The 12463-nt window shown below is 44.0% G+C and overlaps 1 protein-coding gene across 2 annotated transcripts in view; it reads left to right on the top strand.

Annotated features, from left to right (window-relative positions):
- The window catches only part of ACSS2 (acyl-CoA synthetase short chain family member 2), a 948517-nt gene that overhangs the window by 464081 nt on the left and 471973 nt on the right, over positions 1-12463 (top strand). Inside the window, exon 8 of one of the 2 annotated variants that reach the window (XM_069652108.1) lies at positions 8942-8980. The exons of the other annotated variant lie outside the window; for it this stretch is intronic. Within the exon in view, the coding sequence (XP_069508209.1) occupies positions 8942-8980 (39 nt within the window). The remainder of the gene's footprint in view (positions 1-8941; positions 8981-12463) is intronic. 2 annotated transcript variants of the gene reach the window in all.

Below are 12463 nucleotides of genomic sequence, written 5' to 3'. Positions count from 1 at the left end.
AAACAAAAGAAGGGAGCACAAATAGATAACTGTTGGTGTAAGGTCCATAGCTATATGGATAGTGTCCTGTATTTTACTACGGTACCAATAAATGAAGAAACCCTTGCCAGGTAGACCAGGAGCACACTTTACCACAGGTAAAGCAGCCACAACTGCTCTTCTAAGCATTGTCCCACTGTCTGAGATCTGCAAGGCAGCCATATGGACATCTGTAAATAATGGCACTAAACATTAGTGTCTAGTGTGATGAATCCTACAGAGTCCTCATTAAAACCCTACCTAAAGTCTCCTCCCAATCAGTCAGCGAAAGGCAGACACTTCCTGATCCTGACTTTGGGGGTGGTGTTAGCTGGGTGGATCCCCAGGAGGAGAAGGTCCCCGGGGCAACAGAAGGTCTTTGTGGGATGAGACGCACTACTTCTCTTCAGGGAAGGGAATATCGATGGTCCAAGGGGCAACAGGAGAACTTGTGGGATGAGGCACAGTACTTGTCTTGTTCAGGGAAGGTAATAGCATTAATACTGGCACTTGTAATACAATGTTGCCAAAGAGAACTATTATTCCCGGAAATTCATGATCAGAATATGAATGAAGACAATCATAACCGGTTGTGTGTTAGAAGTGAGAAAAACACTTGTAAAACTTCCAACAAGAAGCCCTGTAAGTCCCAGGAAAATGATATAGAGAAGTCTTTAAAGACCACCAATTTACATCCTGAAAACCCTCATTATACTGTTAAGCCACTTGTATTCTTTATTCCTTGTTATACTCCTTTAAGGAATATACGTGGAGGAAGAAAAGAACTTTGTGGTGAGAATATCATAGTGCGAAGTGATTTTCATGTTAGGGATTTCCCATCCCAGAATGCCCATAGTTCTGGGGTGAAGAAGAGGGTTGCAGAGGCACAGGGTTGTAAAGTGCAGCCCATTAATGTTAATGATCCACACCTATGGGTAGCTGTGACGTATGAAAGGCCCCCTGGTGCAGGCCATTAGACCAAGATGTTGGAGGAAGAAGCCGGCGCAGCAGCTGGAAGGCTGTAGTAGTAGTAGTAGAAGTAGTAGTACTAGGTGGTGGCAGAGTTTTGTACTTTCCACAAAGCTGCAGAGGAAGAAACTGAGACGCCAGGACGACAACGGCAAGAGAAGTGAATATCGGTCCTGAGAGGGTCGCTGGGGCTCAAGATTTCATCTGCAGAGGTCGTGCAGCGGAAAGCGCACCTTGTTTTTATTCTTACCCTTGTGAGGCCTTTGCAGGTGGCAGGCGAGCACCTAAATGCAGAGAAAAAGAAAGACGCGAGTTGCGGGAAGCCTTACCAGAGAGGCTGCAGAGTCGCGTAGAAGTCATGGAGCAGAGGAGTTGGAAGCCACGAGGCAGCCGAACGCACACTCTAGAACCGGTGAGTTCACGGCAGAACTGTAATCCCGGAGTGCTCTGAGGTGCGCGCTGATCAAATCCAGACCTTGTTTATTTTAATTACCGAACTGACATAAAATAAGTTGACTACAAATTTATGACACATACCAAACTGATTTAAAATCAATGTGTTGCCAAGATAGCAACTCAAACCTCCAAACCGAAGACTGGAATTATAACATTGGGTTACAGTAGAAGGCAGACACTCAGAGGGGCAATATGTTAATAGAGAATGCACACCACTATTACCCAAGCCAATAAAGACTCATAAGAATACAATTAATAAACAAACAAGTGTTTGGTGGTCAAGCCAAAAGAAGATCATTGAGCTTTTAAATGTTAATTGAAGAACGTTGCCCTTTTGTAAAGGTTATTATACTAAGAGGTGATTTAAAGAGCCATTGCCTACTAAGCCAGAAGGTGTGAAGAAGAAGGATGATTATTATTAATGTTTGGTAAATAATACAGAGGTGGAGCCATATTTGCAGGAAGGCCGCCCCTCTGATAAGAGGTTCAGGAGGAGGCGGAGAGCATTGCCTGTCTTGCCTGTGGCAAACGCATAGGTGTAGGGAATAGCACCAGTGTGAGTCTTGTCTCCCTTGAAGAAGTCCTTAAATCTAATTGTGAAACAGAAAACATTGTTAAAACCTAACCTTTTACCACAGAAGTGCTTGAAGTGAGTAGCTTGGCCTGGAAAGGAAGTATACCAGGTTCAAGAACTTTGGTAGCAATTGGTTCTGTTCTGGCGTGGGAGTATACCAGAACGAAGAGTGGTAGAAGCTGTAAACCTGTCATGGGGGTAAACCAGGTGAATGTTTTTGCAAGTACTGTGGTGGGGTAAACGCATATAAAGAAAACATTTGAAGAATCACCTGAGTGTTTTGGTGAAGTAGTACTGAAACTAAAAGTGGTGCCAAAATATCCTGACAAAGACATTTATTTTGAAACCAATGAGGTTTTGAAGTATTCTTTGTTGTTGAAGTATTCTTTATTAGCAATGAGAAACTGTTTCAAGATCTTCTATTTGAAATAGACATTGTTGATGAAAAGAAGCAGTCTCAAAATGTGTTAAACAATTGTGCACCACCTGTGGAATCCTAATTGGAACTTTGTTTTCTCAACTTGGGTTAGGAGGTCTGAAGTGGAACTTTTTATGAGGCAGGATTGCCTTATCTTCTCTGAACATTCAAACAAAAGTCTGCTTGAATCTGGGGAAGGGGCATTCACCCAGGTTATCAGAAGAAGTAGCTATTACAATGTGAAGTCAACTGTTATATTTGTTGTTGAATTGTCATATATTTCCTTATTGATTTGTTGTGTATTCAAGTGTGAGGGACAGAACCCTTTTGTTAGAGTGTTTCCTTTAGTTTATTTTAGGAAGGGAAATCCTTGTTAGGGTAGGGATAGTGAGGCGTTTAACCAAAGTTAACCTTCACAAAGTTGTCTGCCTCACCATTCTAACCCCTCACACTAGACTGTGATGCTAAAACAGATATATAGTTGGGTCAGGCTTCTTTAAAGACGATTTTGACTGGACTACATTAAAATAGTGGAATCATCAAGTGTCATTCACTGTCTATAAATATCAATGAAGATCCCATGGTGGAGAAGGGATAGTTAATTACATGTAATCCAAGTACAACTTGCCCACCATGAATATCGGATGTAGTGGTTTGATTTGAGAGGACTCTGGTTATCCTTCAGACGCTACAGAACTTAAAAAATGGACTGTAACCTGCTGCTAGAGCAGCCAATGCAGAGAATCTGCCAACATATGCTCCTAGTAGGGAAACGCCAAACGTCCCAGCTCGCCAGATTGCTTTTGTTCAATTCTTAATGATTTACTAGTTATGAAATGCTTTTAATTTATTTCTTTTTGCAAAGAGACATTTCTCAAACGTGTTCCAGGGTCTCACCCCAAGGTGGAGATAGTGTTTATGAATTCAAAAGATACCCATGTTGGAGAACTGCGATTGCATGGAGGTAATTTTCCCATCCTGTTCTTCACCTCTTCAGGGGGCACTGGAAGTGCTGTCTAGGGCAAGCAACAAATACGATTACTAAATTAAGATTACAAAAATAAAATTCACAAATGTACAGTAGCTGCAGAGCAAATGCACCATAGAAATGGAGTCCTATAAATTGTATGATAAATAACTCCAAAAGATGTTGCTGCCCCTTTGCCCTTTCCACTCCATAACTACTGTTATATGGAATTGTAGTGGTAGAAAAGGTGCACTAAACCTGCAGCGGAAAACCAGTAGCAGAGCAGGATGTCCAGTATCTTGATCAGGCGAAGGCTTATATGGAACTAATGCTGCTATGCACCGCTCCACATATTGCAACTTCACATCTTGCTAAATGGATACATTAACTTTCTTCAAAGGCACTGAGCTTATAGCATCAGAAAAAATAAACTTTTGTTGTTATTCAGAGCCATCTAGATTTGCAGACTTTAGGAACATGCTTCAGTTCTCACTAGGCGTTATCTTCAACTTCATAGCATCTGTTTTTTAAATAAAATTAAGTGTCATGTGCCGCATATCCTGGCGCATGTGGCCCCGCATCTGTCTAGGAGCCTGTGGGTATTCCATCACGTCATAGCATCCAATAGCGGTCTAGTTGTTTTTCTCTGGCGTATTCCCAGAGCTTATTAGCCACGCCCTGTCTTTCCCACAGTGCGTTGCAACCTCTTCGGTCAGCTGTGCTCTTATGTGCTGCCACTTGTTGCTCTAAACGCTATGCGCCTTTTGTTGTTTTTTCCTTGTCCCGTTCCCGGCTTCCTTGCCGGAACGTCTCTGCATTTTTTTGTGCTTTTCTGTTGCTCCGCGGCATGCCGCATCAGTGCGGCCACGTTACCCTTCTTTCCTCCCCTCTTCTGTTTACTCGCTTTCTACCTGGCTTTCTCCACTTGTTCTTACCTCAGGTTCCACTAGGTAAGAGTTGTTCTTTGTGGCTTCCTTTGTACTTTCTTTCTTTGGCTTGTTCTTTTTCGGAGCCTCCGACTACTGCTTAGCAACTTTGCTGTGCTTTGGTTATTACCGGTGGAGCCCATCTTCCATCAAGGATCCAATCGGTTGCTTTCTGTGGGTTTTTTGCACGCCATTCTGGGCTTTTTCCCCACTATTTTGGTCCCTCTCGGGGAAGGGGTCATCAGGTGGGCTCTCCGACAGGCCTTCATTGTGGCTTCTCTTCGAGGGTGATCCTGTCTTCAAGCTAGAAATAAGGAAGACTACCGGGCAAGAAGATATCTATCTCCAGTTGCCACGGACATCGCTCTACCAGGTGAGGAGGAGGAGGAGGAGGGAAAAGGGAGAGTTCCAGACGATCAGAGAGTGGAGGTTGACAAAGTTAGTTCCAAAGTGCATGAGTATTTATGCACAGTCTTATTTATATCTCTAGGCCACACACATGTGCCCAGGTATGGCTTGAACCATAAAGATAAATGTTAAGTTGCTCTTGCCGTGGTGAACTGATCATTGATAATAGTCCTTACCGTTGGAGAAGGAAGTTTGTTTAATTACGCTACTTGCAATTAAAGCGTTGGAATGCTCTTCCTTGTCATCAGTTTGTATTGTAACAGACAACAGACGTTACATATAATGCAACATGCCAAGGGATTTTCAAATACTTTATTCAATATGTCAGGTTGTTGGGAGGGTTTTAAGTTGTATCGCCACTAAAGGGCAGCATTGTTTCTCTTGGACTAACAAGTTACTGGGATCAAAGTCTCTGGGGTCAAACAAAGTCTGGTTTACAGATGTGACAAGGGTTTTAATGAGAATAAATAAGCTTTCAACTTGTATTCTCACAGTATGTACTAAAAGAGACAAGTGGGGTTCCCAGTCTAGGGATTCTTCACTCCCTATCCTTACTCTCTCCTGAGACATCCCTTCTGCACTTCTCACTCCTCTACGCTCCTTCCCTCTCTAGGTCTTGTCCCTCCTCCCCCTCACACCCTCCTGTCTTAACTCTGCCCCTCCCTCCTGATGTTACTGCGCCTTAAACACTCCCTCTCACTCCACCTCTTGTACTGTCTTTACCTCCCTCCTAGTCTGCCACTCCTCCTGTCTACACTACCTCCTATGTCCGTCTCTAAGCCTTCCTGTCTTCACTCCCTTCTATATGTCTCCTACCCCTCTACCTAAACTCCTTCCAGGCGCTCCTGACCTTATTTTTCTCTCTCTCACTTTCTCCCTCTTTCTTTTGCTCTTTCTTTCTCACTCACAGCGCAAACAAATAACAGAATTGGTACCACTCTCTCAATCCCGATACCTTAGCTTCAATCGCTCCAAACATGCCAAATAGTCTCCTCTTAGTCCTTCACCTCTTACGACCTCCTCTTTGGTGTCTTGGTTTTCCTCCGGCTCCTCAAACCTCACTGAACACCTCTTACTAACAACTGACTCTGATGACTTTATGTATTGCTCTCTTCCTGTCGGGAAATGTCTCTTTGCTCCTATTGGGTACTTCCGCTGCTTCCCTGGGCGAATCTCTTCCTTCTCTCTCCAACTCCTACCATGCCCTCTGCTTTTGGGCCTGAATTTCCCCTGGAAGTCTTTATATGGGCTTTTAGCCTTGCCCCCTTTCCAATCTCCATATTGGTTGTTTGTTCTGTTCCTCTACTATCCTTAGTAAGCCACTGTTCAAACATGGTTTAGTTAGTGTTCCTGGTTCTCCCATGTTCAGTTCTGCTGCATCCACATGTCCTCTGTAGCCAGTCTAGGCTTTGTGGGATAGGAGTTGGGTCATATATTTGGCTCCTCAACGGTGTAAGCATAGTTCATTTCCATTATGGCAACAAGTGTGTTCCTTCTGTTCCGCGTCGGGTCTTGTCCATTGGGCCTAGCGCATCGTGATGCTTGTATGTTTTTCTCGGGGCGATGCTGCTTCCCGGGAACTGTTATCTATCCCAGGGGTCTGAGAAGTCTGGTGTAGCTTTAGTTTATTAGCAAGCGAATAAAAGAGTACAAAAAGAGACCTAGCCAGTACAGAGTCGTATGGGCATTGTCAGGTTCAATTCTATCTGCAATCTTCTGGCTGAAGGGGATTTTCTTTAGTGAAATAGCCACACACCTATCATGTAATAACGACCACCTCACACAGATAACCAGGGTAAGTGAGTCGTGGTTTATTTTTCAAAGCCATATTTGTACACAAAAGCAGCAGAAGGAACATGTTTAGACAAGATGGGGAACGCTCCTTTCCACCAGCTCCCATCACTTGATGACCTTGTCAAAGGAGATAAGCTGAAGGGCGTTTGAGTCACCAGGACTGTAATTTTGATCTATGAAACAGATGCCTGGCCTTAAGCTGAACTGTGCTGTTTGGGAGAAAACCTACAAGTCACTCTGACTTGTGATATTTTTATCTAAAAGAAAGATGCCCTGCCTTAGGCTAAACTTTTCTTAAGGGAGGCATCCCTTCTTTATCATGTGCTGGCGGCTAAATTCTACATGGGTCTTGTTCAGCTTGTGGTCATGAGCACGCTTCTAACAAAAACAACTTTTCAAAGGGCCAGCATTGGTCAGGTTTATGAGAGCAATATAAAATGACAGAATGTATAAAGACAAAAGTTCAACATAACATCATCAGGACAGGAAAAGTGTTACTACGTAAAATGCAAGACTCCACACGTACCAGAGACAGGGGTTCATCTCTACTTCCCCACACTACCTCTGTGGTAGGTCTGGCTCTGGCATTGGCCCGGTTAGGCCACCTATCCCAGTTTGAGAGGGGTTATTGTCTCCTGTTGACCCTGCCACACAAACAAACATCTCTGGGCTTTACACTCCTCAATTGAGGGATACCTACCCTGTTCCTTATCCACACTTGGCTCTTTGATCAGCTCCTTGACTTATCTTTCTCATGATTTCATAGACCTGCTTGCCTGGATCTCAAGAACCTATGTGTGCTTGCATGATAGATCTTGGCAGGAGCAGGCAGTGTAATAGAATCTTATTTCAGGAGGCCAGTTTACAATGCTATTCTATCAGCAGTTTACTACTTCTTGCCACTTCCATATCAAAAGGTAAAGGCTGTAGTCCCCAGCATCCCGTCCGGGTCTATGTTCTCATCGATTTGCAAAGTTGTCGTGCATATGGGGTCCTCTTCTTCCTCTCCCCTACTTTCCTCACCTTTTTTCCTCTTAGCCATCTCCTCGACGTTCTGCCACATGCTTATACCTCCACCCGAACCATCTCTCTCTCAACCCCTTAATTAAGGGTGTGTTTGCCTGTCTTTCCTATCTCTTATTTCTCCACCATCACAGACCTTCACTCTATCTTCTCTTTGTACACTCTTATTCCACCCTCCACCTTAACAGACTGTTCTCTCCCCTCCAACCACCTCCTTAATACACGCCTCTTCAGCACTCCTTTCAACCTCCTCATAATACTCTTAAAACCCTCCTTCTCTTCGTCTCTATTTTGTCACCTCCAACTTCCTTCTTAATAATCTCCTCCGCTGCAAATGTTAATGTTCTGCTGCACTCCTTCCTCCTTCTACCTCTCCTTTTGATCTCTGTCCCTCAAACTACCTCACTCCTATTATTGTTCCTCCACTCCTTACTCTCCAGCACTGCTTTACACTCTTCCCCTCCATTAGCCTCCCCTCCTGCTCTCTGGAAACCTAGCTCGGGCTCCTTCTCCTCTCGCCACCAGCCTCCTCTAACGTGCCTTCTCCTAACTAAGTCTCTTCTCTAGAGTTCCTAAACGTCCTTCCCCTCTTGTGCTGGGAGAAAGCCTTTATATATATATAGGCATGTCTTAAATTACTGCAGACTGATTGGCTAGTCCGGTCACATGTCAAGTCTGAGCATGCTTAGTCAAAGGGGTTCTATGTAGATCTGTCCGTCTGGAGTAAGTCTTAAGAAATGCTAGCCACCGTCTTCAATTTCTGTCCAGAATGCTCTCTCCCCTAGATGGCTGACTGCTACATTGCTTCGGGTTTACATCTTCTGGACCCAAAGCAGTACATCTGTCTTTCTGTTCTGGCCTGGGTTTTCCTTTGGAAAGAGGAATTGTTGGAGAATGAGTCCTCTTCCCTGCGATTACTAAACCCTGCCTGCACCATTTGGTCTTGAGCATTTCCTCTTTCTGGGAACATGGACTGGTTCCTCTGCAGTCTTCTGCCTCAGGGATCCCCAGTTTTATTGTGCGGATACCGTCTGTTTTACATCTGACCCAGAGGTGGATTCTGGGAGCCCTGATTTCCGGAGTTAGGCTTCCAAACTGGGCTGGGTGACTTGGCCTCGGTCTATCACTGGCCTTAAGGACCATTGGATGGCATCGCTATGTCTTTCGATGACTCTGAGGGCACTTCCTAACAGTATACATAGGCGGGGACTATGAATAAACACATATTAAGCAAATCATTTTAACAACTAACCTGTTTTACAGAATCCACATATCTAACGGCCTCGGTTGTATCTTGAGCCCAGGTAGATAGCAGAGCACCATGTAGGGACACACGCTCAAGTTTGTACTCATCTAAACCCAACTTCATCTTTGTGGCTTTTTAACAGGAAAGAAAGAATGCGAAACCAAAGAAATGCTGTCTGAAGGTATTTACACCTGGCTGCTGCTTCCTGCTCTGAATTCCTTTGCATCAGTATGTTTAACACTCTGTCTTCTGATCTAACAGCATCTCTACAACGTCTGTGTAGTTAACACTCTTCCTTCTCATCTAACCATGCCTCTCTGCCACCTTTGTGGTTAACATTCTGCTTCCAGAACTAACTGCACAACTTCATATAACTATTTTGACGGCAAGTGTGTTGTGTGGCGCCGTCGTAGTTGCATGGTAGCAGTAGAGTAGTAGTAATGCTTCTGTTGGTTAATTGCTAACTGTGATTCTAAGACTGGCACTATGAGATGCCATTGTTTCGATTAATGTGTACGTTTCTATTGAGAGCAACTGTGCTTGATGGTGCGAAGTGTGGTTTGGGTAATAGACAGTTTTGAAAATCAGATTGGTGAAGTAATGGGTCACAGATTTTAGATTCGCCTCCAGTGATGTCACATGTTGCTGCTTTATGTACTATGATAGTTCATGGTTTGCCTTTTCTTGTACATTGTCAGGTCTGGTTAGCACAGACCAGAACCAGTATTGTATGCATCCCCATGTTGTGTCCCAACGTGATCAAAGCAGAATCTGAGATGGAAGGAGGGAAAATCGAACTGATGAACATTGAGAGCGGTAGAAGGAGGCTTCTGTTTTGTCTGAGATCTCAAGTTGGTCCTACATGGGTGTGGCGGTGCATAGGGAGTGAGAGTATGCAGACTTGGGGAAGACCGAAAGCACACAGAGAGTTCTTGTGAGAATTATTATTTGAGGTCGAAAATAGTTTGTTCAAGTTGCTGTCAGTGGACATCCATTTGCATGACGAGGGTACAGAACCAGTTATTAGTGGAGGCATGTAAACAGGAGCAGCCCAAAGAAAGCTATTATGCTAGCTGAGGTCATAGGCAGGTAGGGGATTGTAGCATGAATTTGTCATAATTGCCATTCTTTCATTTGTTTGAAAATAATAAATACCTTAGTAGGCATCGACTTGAAACCTTAGCTGCGATAACACACTCTGTGCATTATATCGACCAGAAAGGTTGCCCATTTCCTCTTGACTCGGTGACGTACAATTTCCTGCCACTGAGGAGGTATGTCGAACCGCCAACATCATTTTTTGCTTCACTACCAGACAGACTACTCAGCCTTTAAGCTTTGGTTTGCTGGAGACATTATTCTGAATAATGGGGAGGGTTTAAGGCCCCTACCTTGAAAAGGCAAAGCAATAATAGATACTGGTTATTTGGTGTATAAAATCTACCTTAAAGACTCTAACATTTCCATGACTCTACTCTTTTGAGCTCGAAAGATACTTGTCGTCTTCAACATTGGTGGCCTTAAACAAGGAAGTCCTTGACATCCAGGTCACCAAAAAGAGCGCAAAGCAATTCTTATGAAAAGAAGTTGTTCAAATGCTTAGTTTTGCAGACAAGTTCATTGAAATCTGGTTCAGAACCAAAACAGGTTGCCACCTTAAAGATTTAAGCTCCTTGAAATGCCGAAGAACAGGATTTCTTAATGGGCGAGGGAACACCTGTCTTTTAGGTCACGGCACTGTGCTCAGTATGGGTGCCAATACATTTCCCATGGGGGAGGATTCCATTTCCATGAGACTTAAACAGAAAACCTGTGGCAGGGAAAGGGCAGAGTGTTTGGTTCTGACTGGAGGCTCCTGGAAATCCATTCTCCCACCTGGCATTGCGGCAAAAGTGTGGCCATGCCCCCCTGCGGCGGGTAAAGGGTGCAGTGTTTGGCACTGCAGGTGTTCGGCGCTGAAGGGTAAGAAGGCTAAGGAGATTGGTTTTCATCTGCCCGGAATTTGAAAGCAGCGACTCAGGTGAAGTTTATGGTGAACATAGCAACACGTGTTCCTACTTTTGTGTCACCTTGTGCTTACTCACTGGGACTTGTTGGAAGAGCGCTGCACTCATATGGCAGTGCAGTTGATGGGCTACTGGTCCTTGTCTTCCTGGTTGGCGGCAACTGCAAATTAACGTGTAGCGCTGTGTTTACCGTTAGCTACCGGCTGACAGGCTTCTTTGTTAATTTCTAAGCGCTCAACTGCCATAGTACTATTAAATACCCAGACATATCAGGTTTGTGGGAAATTGGGTGTGATCTAAACTTTGTTCTTAGCAATACGACCAAGACTTACTCTTCATGTTGAGTAACTGGAGGAGCTGGAGTCTCATACCCACCTTGGCGTTGACTTTGCTGATTGTGCAATTAGCAGCATTGTGGGGTGTGGGGAAGAATCAGATTATGGATGCCCCCTAAATCAGTCGGGCATGCTCCTCCTTCCTGGCACCTGTTGTAGCTCACATACATTTATGCCTCCTCTGGAGGGAAACACAGACTTTTTACCTGTATGTGAGGTCCATGTGAACACGTATCTGATATGTGAACAAGTGTTTGATAATACTTAATTTTTTATTATATTGCTGCAATTAGCTGGCAGGATACAACTTGTGCTTGATTAAGGACGTTGGGCTGCAGAAGGCAAAGAAGAGAAATACAGTCACCCACCTGAAATCACCCACCTTGAGTACTTGGATCAATTGGTAATTGTTTTTTTGAAAATAGGTCTAAAAGGAAAGCTGTTAGTTCTTGAATATATCTTGAATGTTCAAACCAATTAAGGTGGTCAATGACGTTCTATTTGAAATTAAGGGATTACTTTATCACATTGATGGCCCCAATGGAAGACAGTGCTCTGCAGATAAGGTAGGGACTCCAGTGGGAGGGGCAGGTTTTAATTGTGTGGCTGCAGATGTGACTTGTCATCACTCACTGATTTCATTCTATGAACCCTTATTACTACCTAAGACTAGCGTTTGTACTGCACGAGCATGTAGGTCAAGTAAGGACCAGCTTGAACCCTTTGAAGTTAAGAAAAGACCTGGGCAGGATTGAGGGGTAAATTGTGTGCTTCTAATTGATGGCAGGCGGGGAGATGGTACTTTAAGTATAGTAAATCGTATAATGAAATGCCACCCTCATGGGGAAAAAGTGGGACCTTGAATTGAAATACCTGAAACAGAGGCAGAGACTGCAATTGAAATTCAAGATCCTATGGCTATGGTGAGAAGTGAGGTGGACCCTGGTGATGCGGTACTTTCGCTGCTTTGAAGGACAAAGATTCTATGGCTTATATCCCTGATAAGGGTTCTAACAGAGCATATAAGAAAGGATCTGTTGCAAGGAATAGCGAGAAAGACTGCAGGTACACTTCCATTAATTTAGCCTCCAACAAAAAAGAATGTGACTTGTGTGACCCCATTATGCCCTATATGCATACTGTAGATGCAGAGATCATGGGTCTGCTAGTATAAATGAAGTCTCTAGTCGTTGACAAACTGGGCATTTGCCTAAGAGATTAAAGTATTCAAGGTGAATGTTGCTACACTGCCATCCAAGATTGTAGATAGTCCTGTGAGGTGCAGGGCTCCGTTCCAGGTGGGGCATGGTCTAATTCCCCATA

The sequence above is a fragment of the Ambystoma mexicanum genome, chromosome 3p (assembly GCF_040938575.1).
Source record: "Ambystoma mexicanum isolate Mex_15411 chromosome 3p, UKY_AmexF1_1, whole genome shotgun sequence".
In the NCBI taxonomy this organism is placed as follows: Eukaryota; Metazoa; Chordata; class Amphibia; order Caudata; family Ambystomatidae; genus Ambystoma; species Ambystoma mexicanum.
The sequence above is the reverse complement of the archived record's forward strand: the minus strand, read 5'-3'. Positions and strand labels throughout refer to the sequence as shown.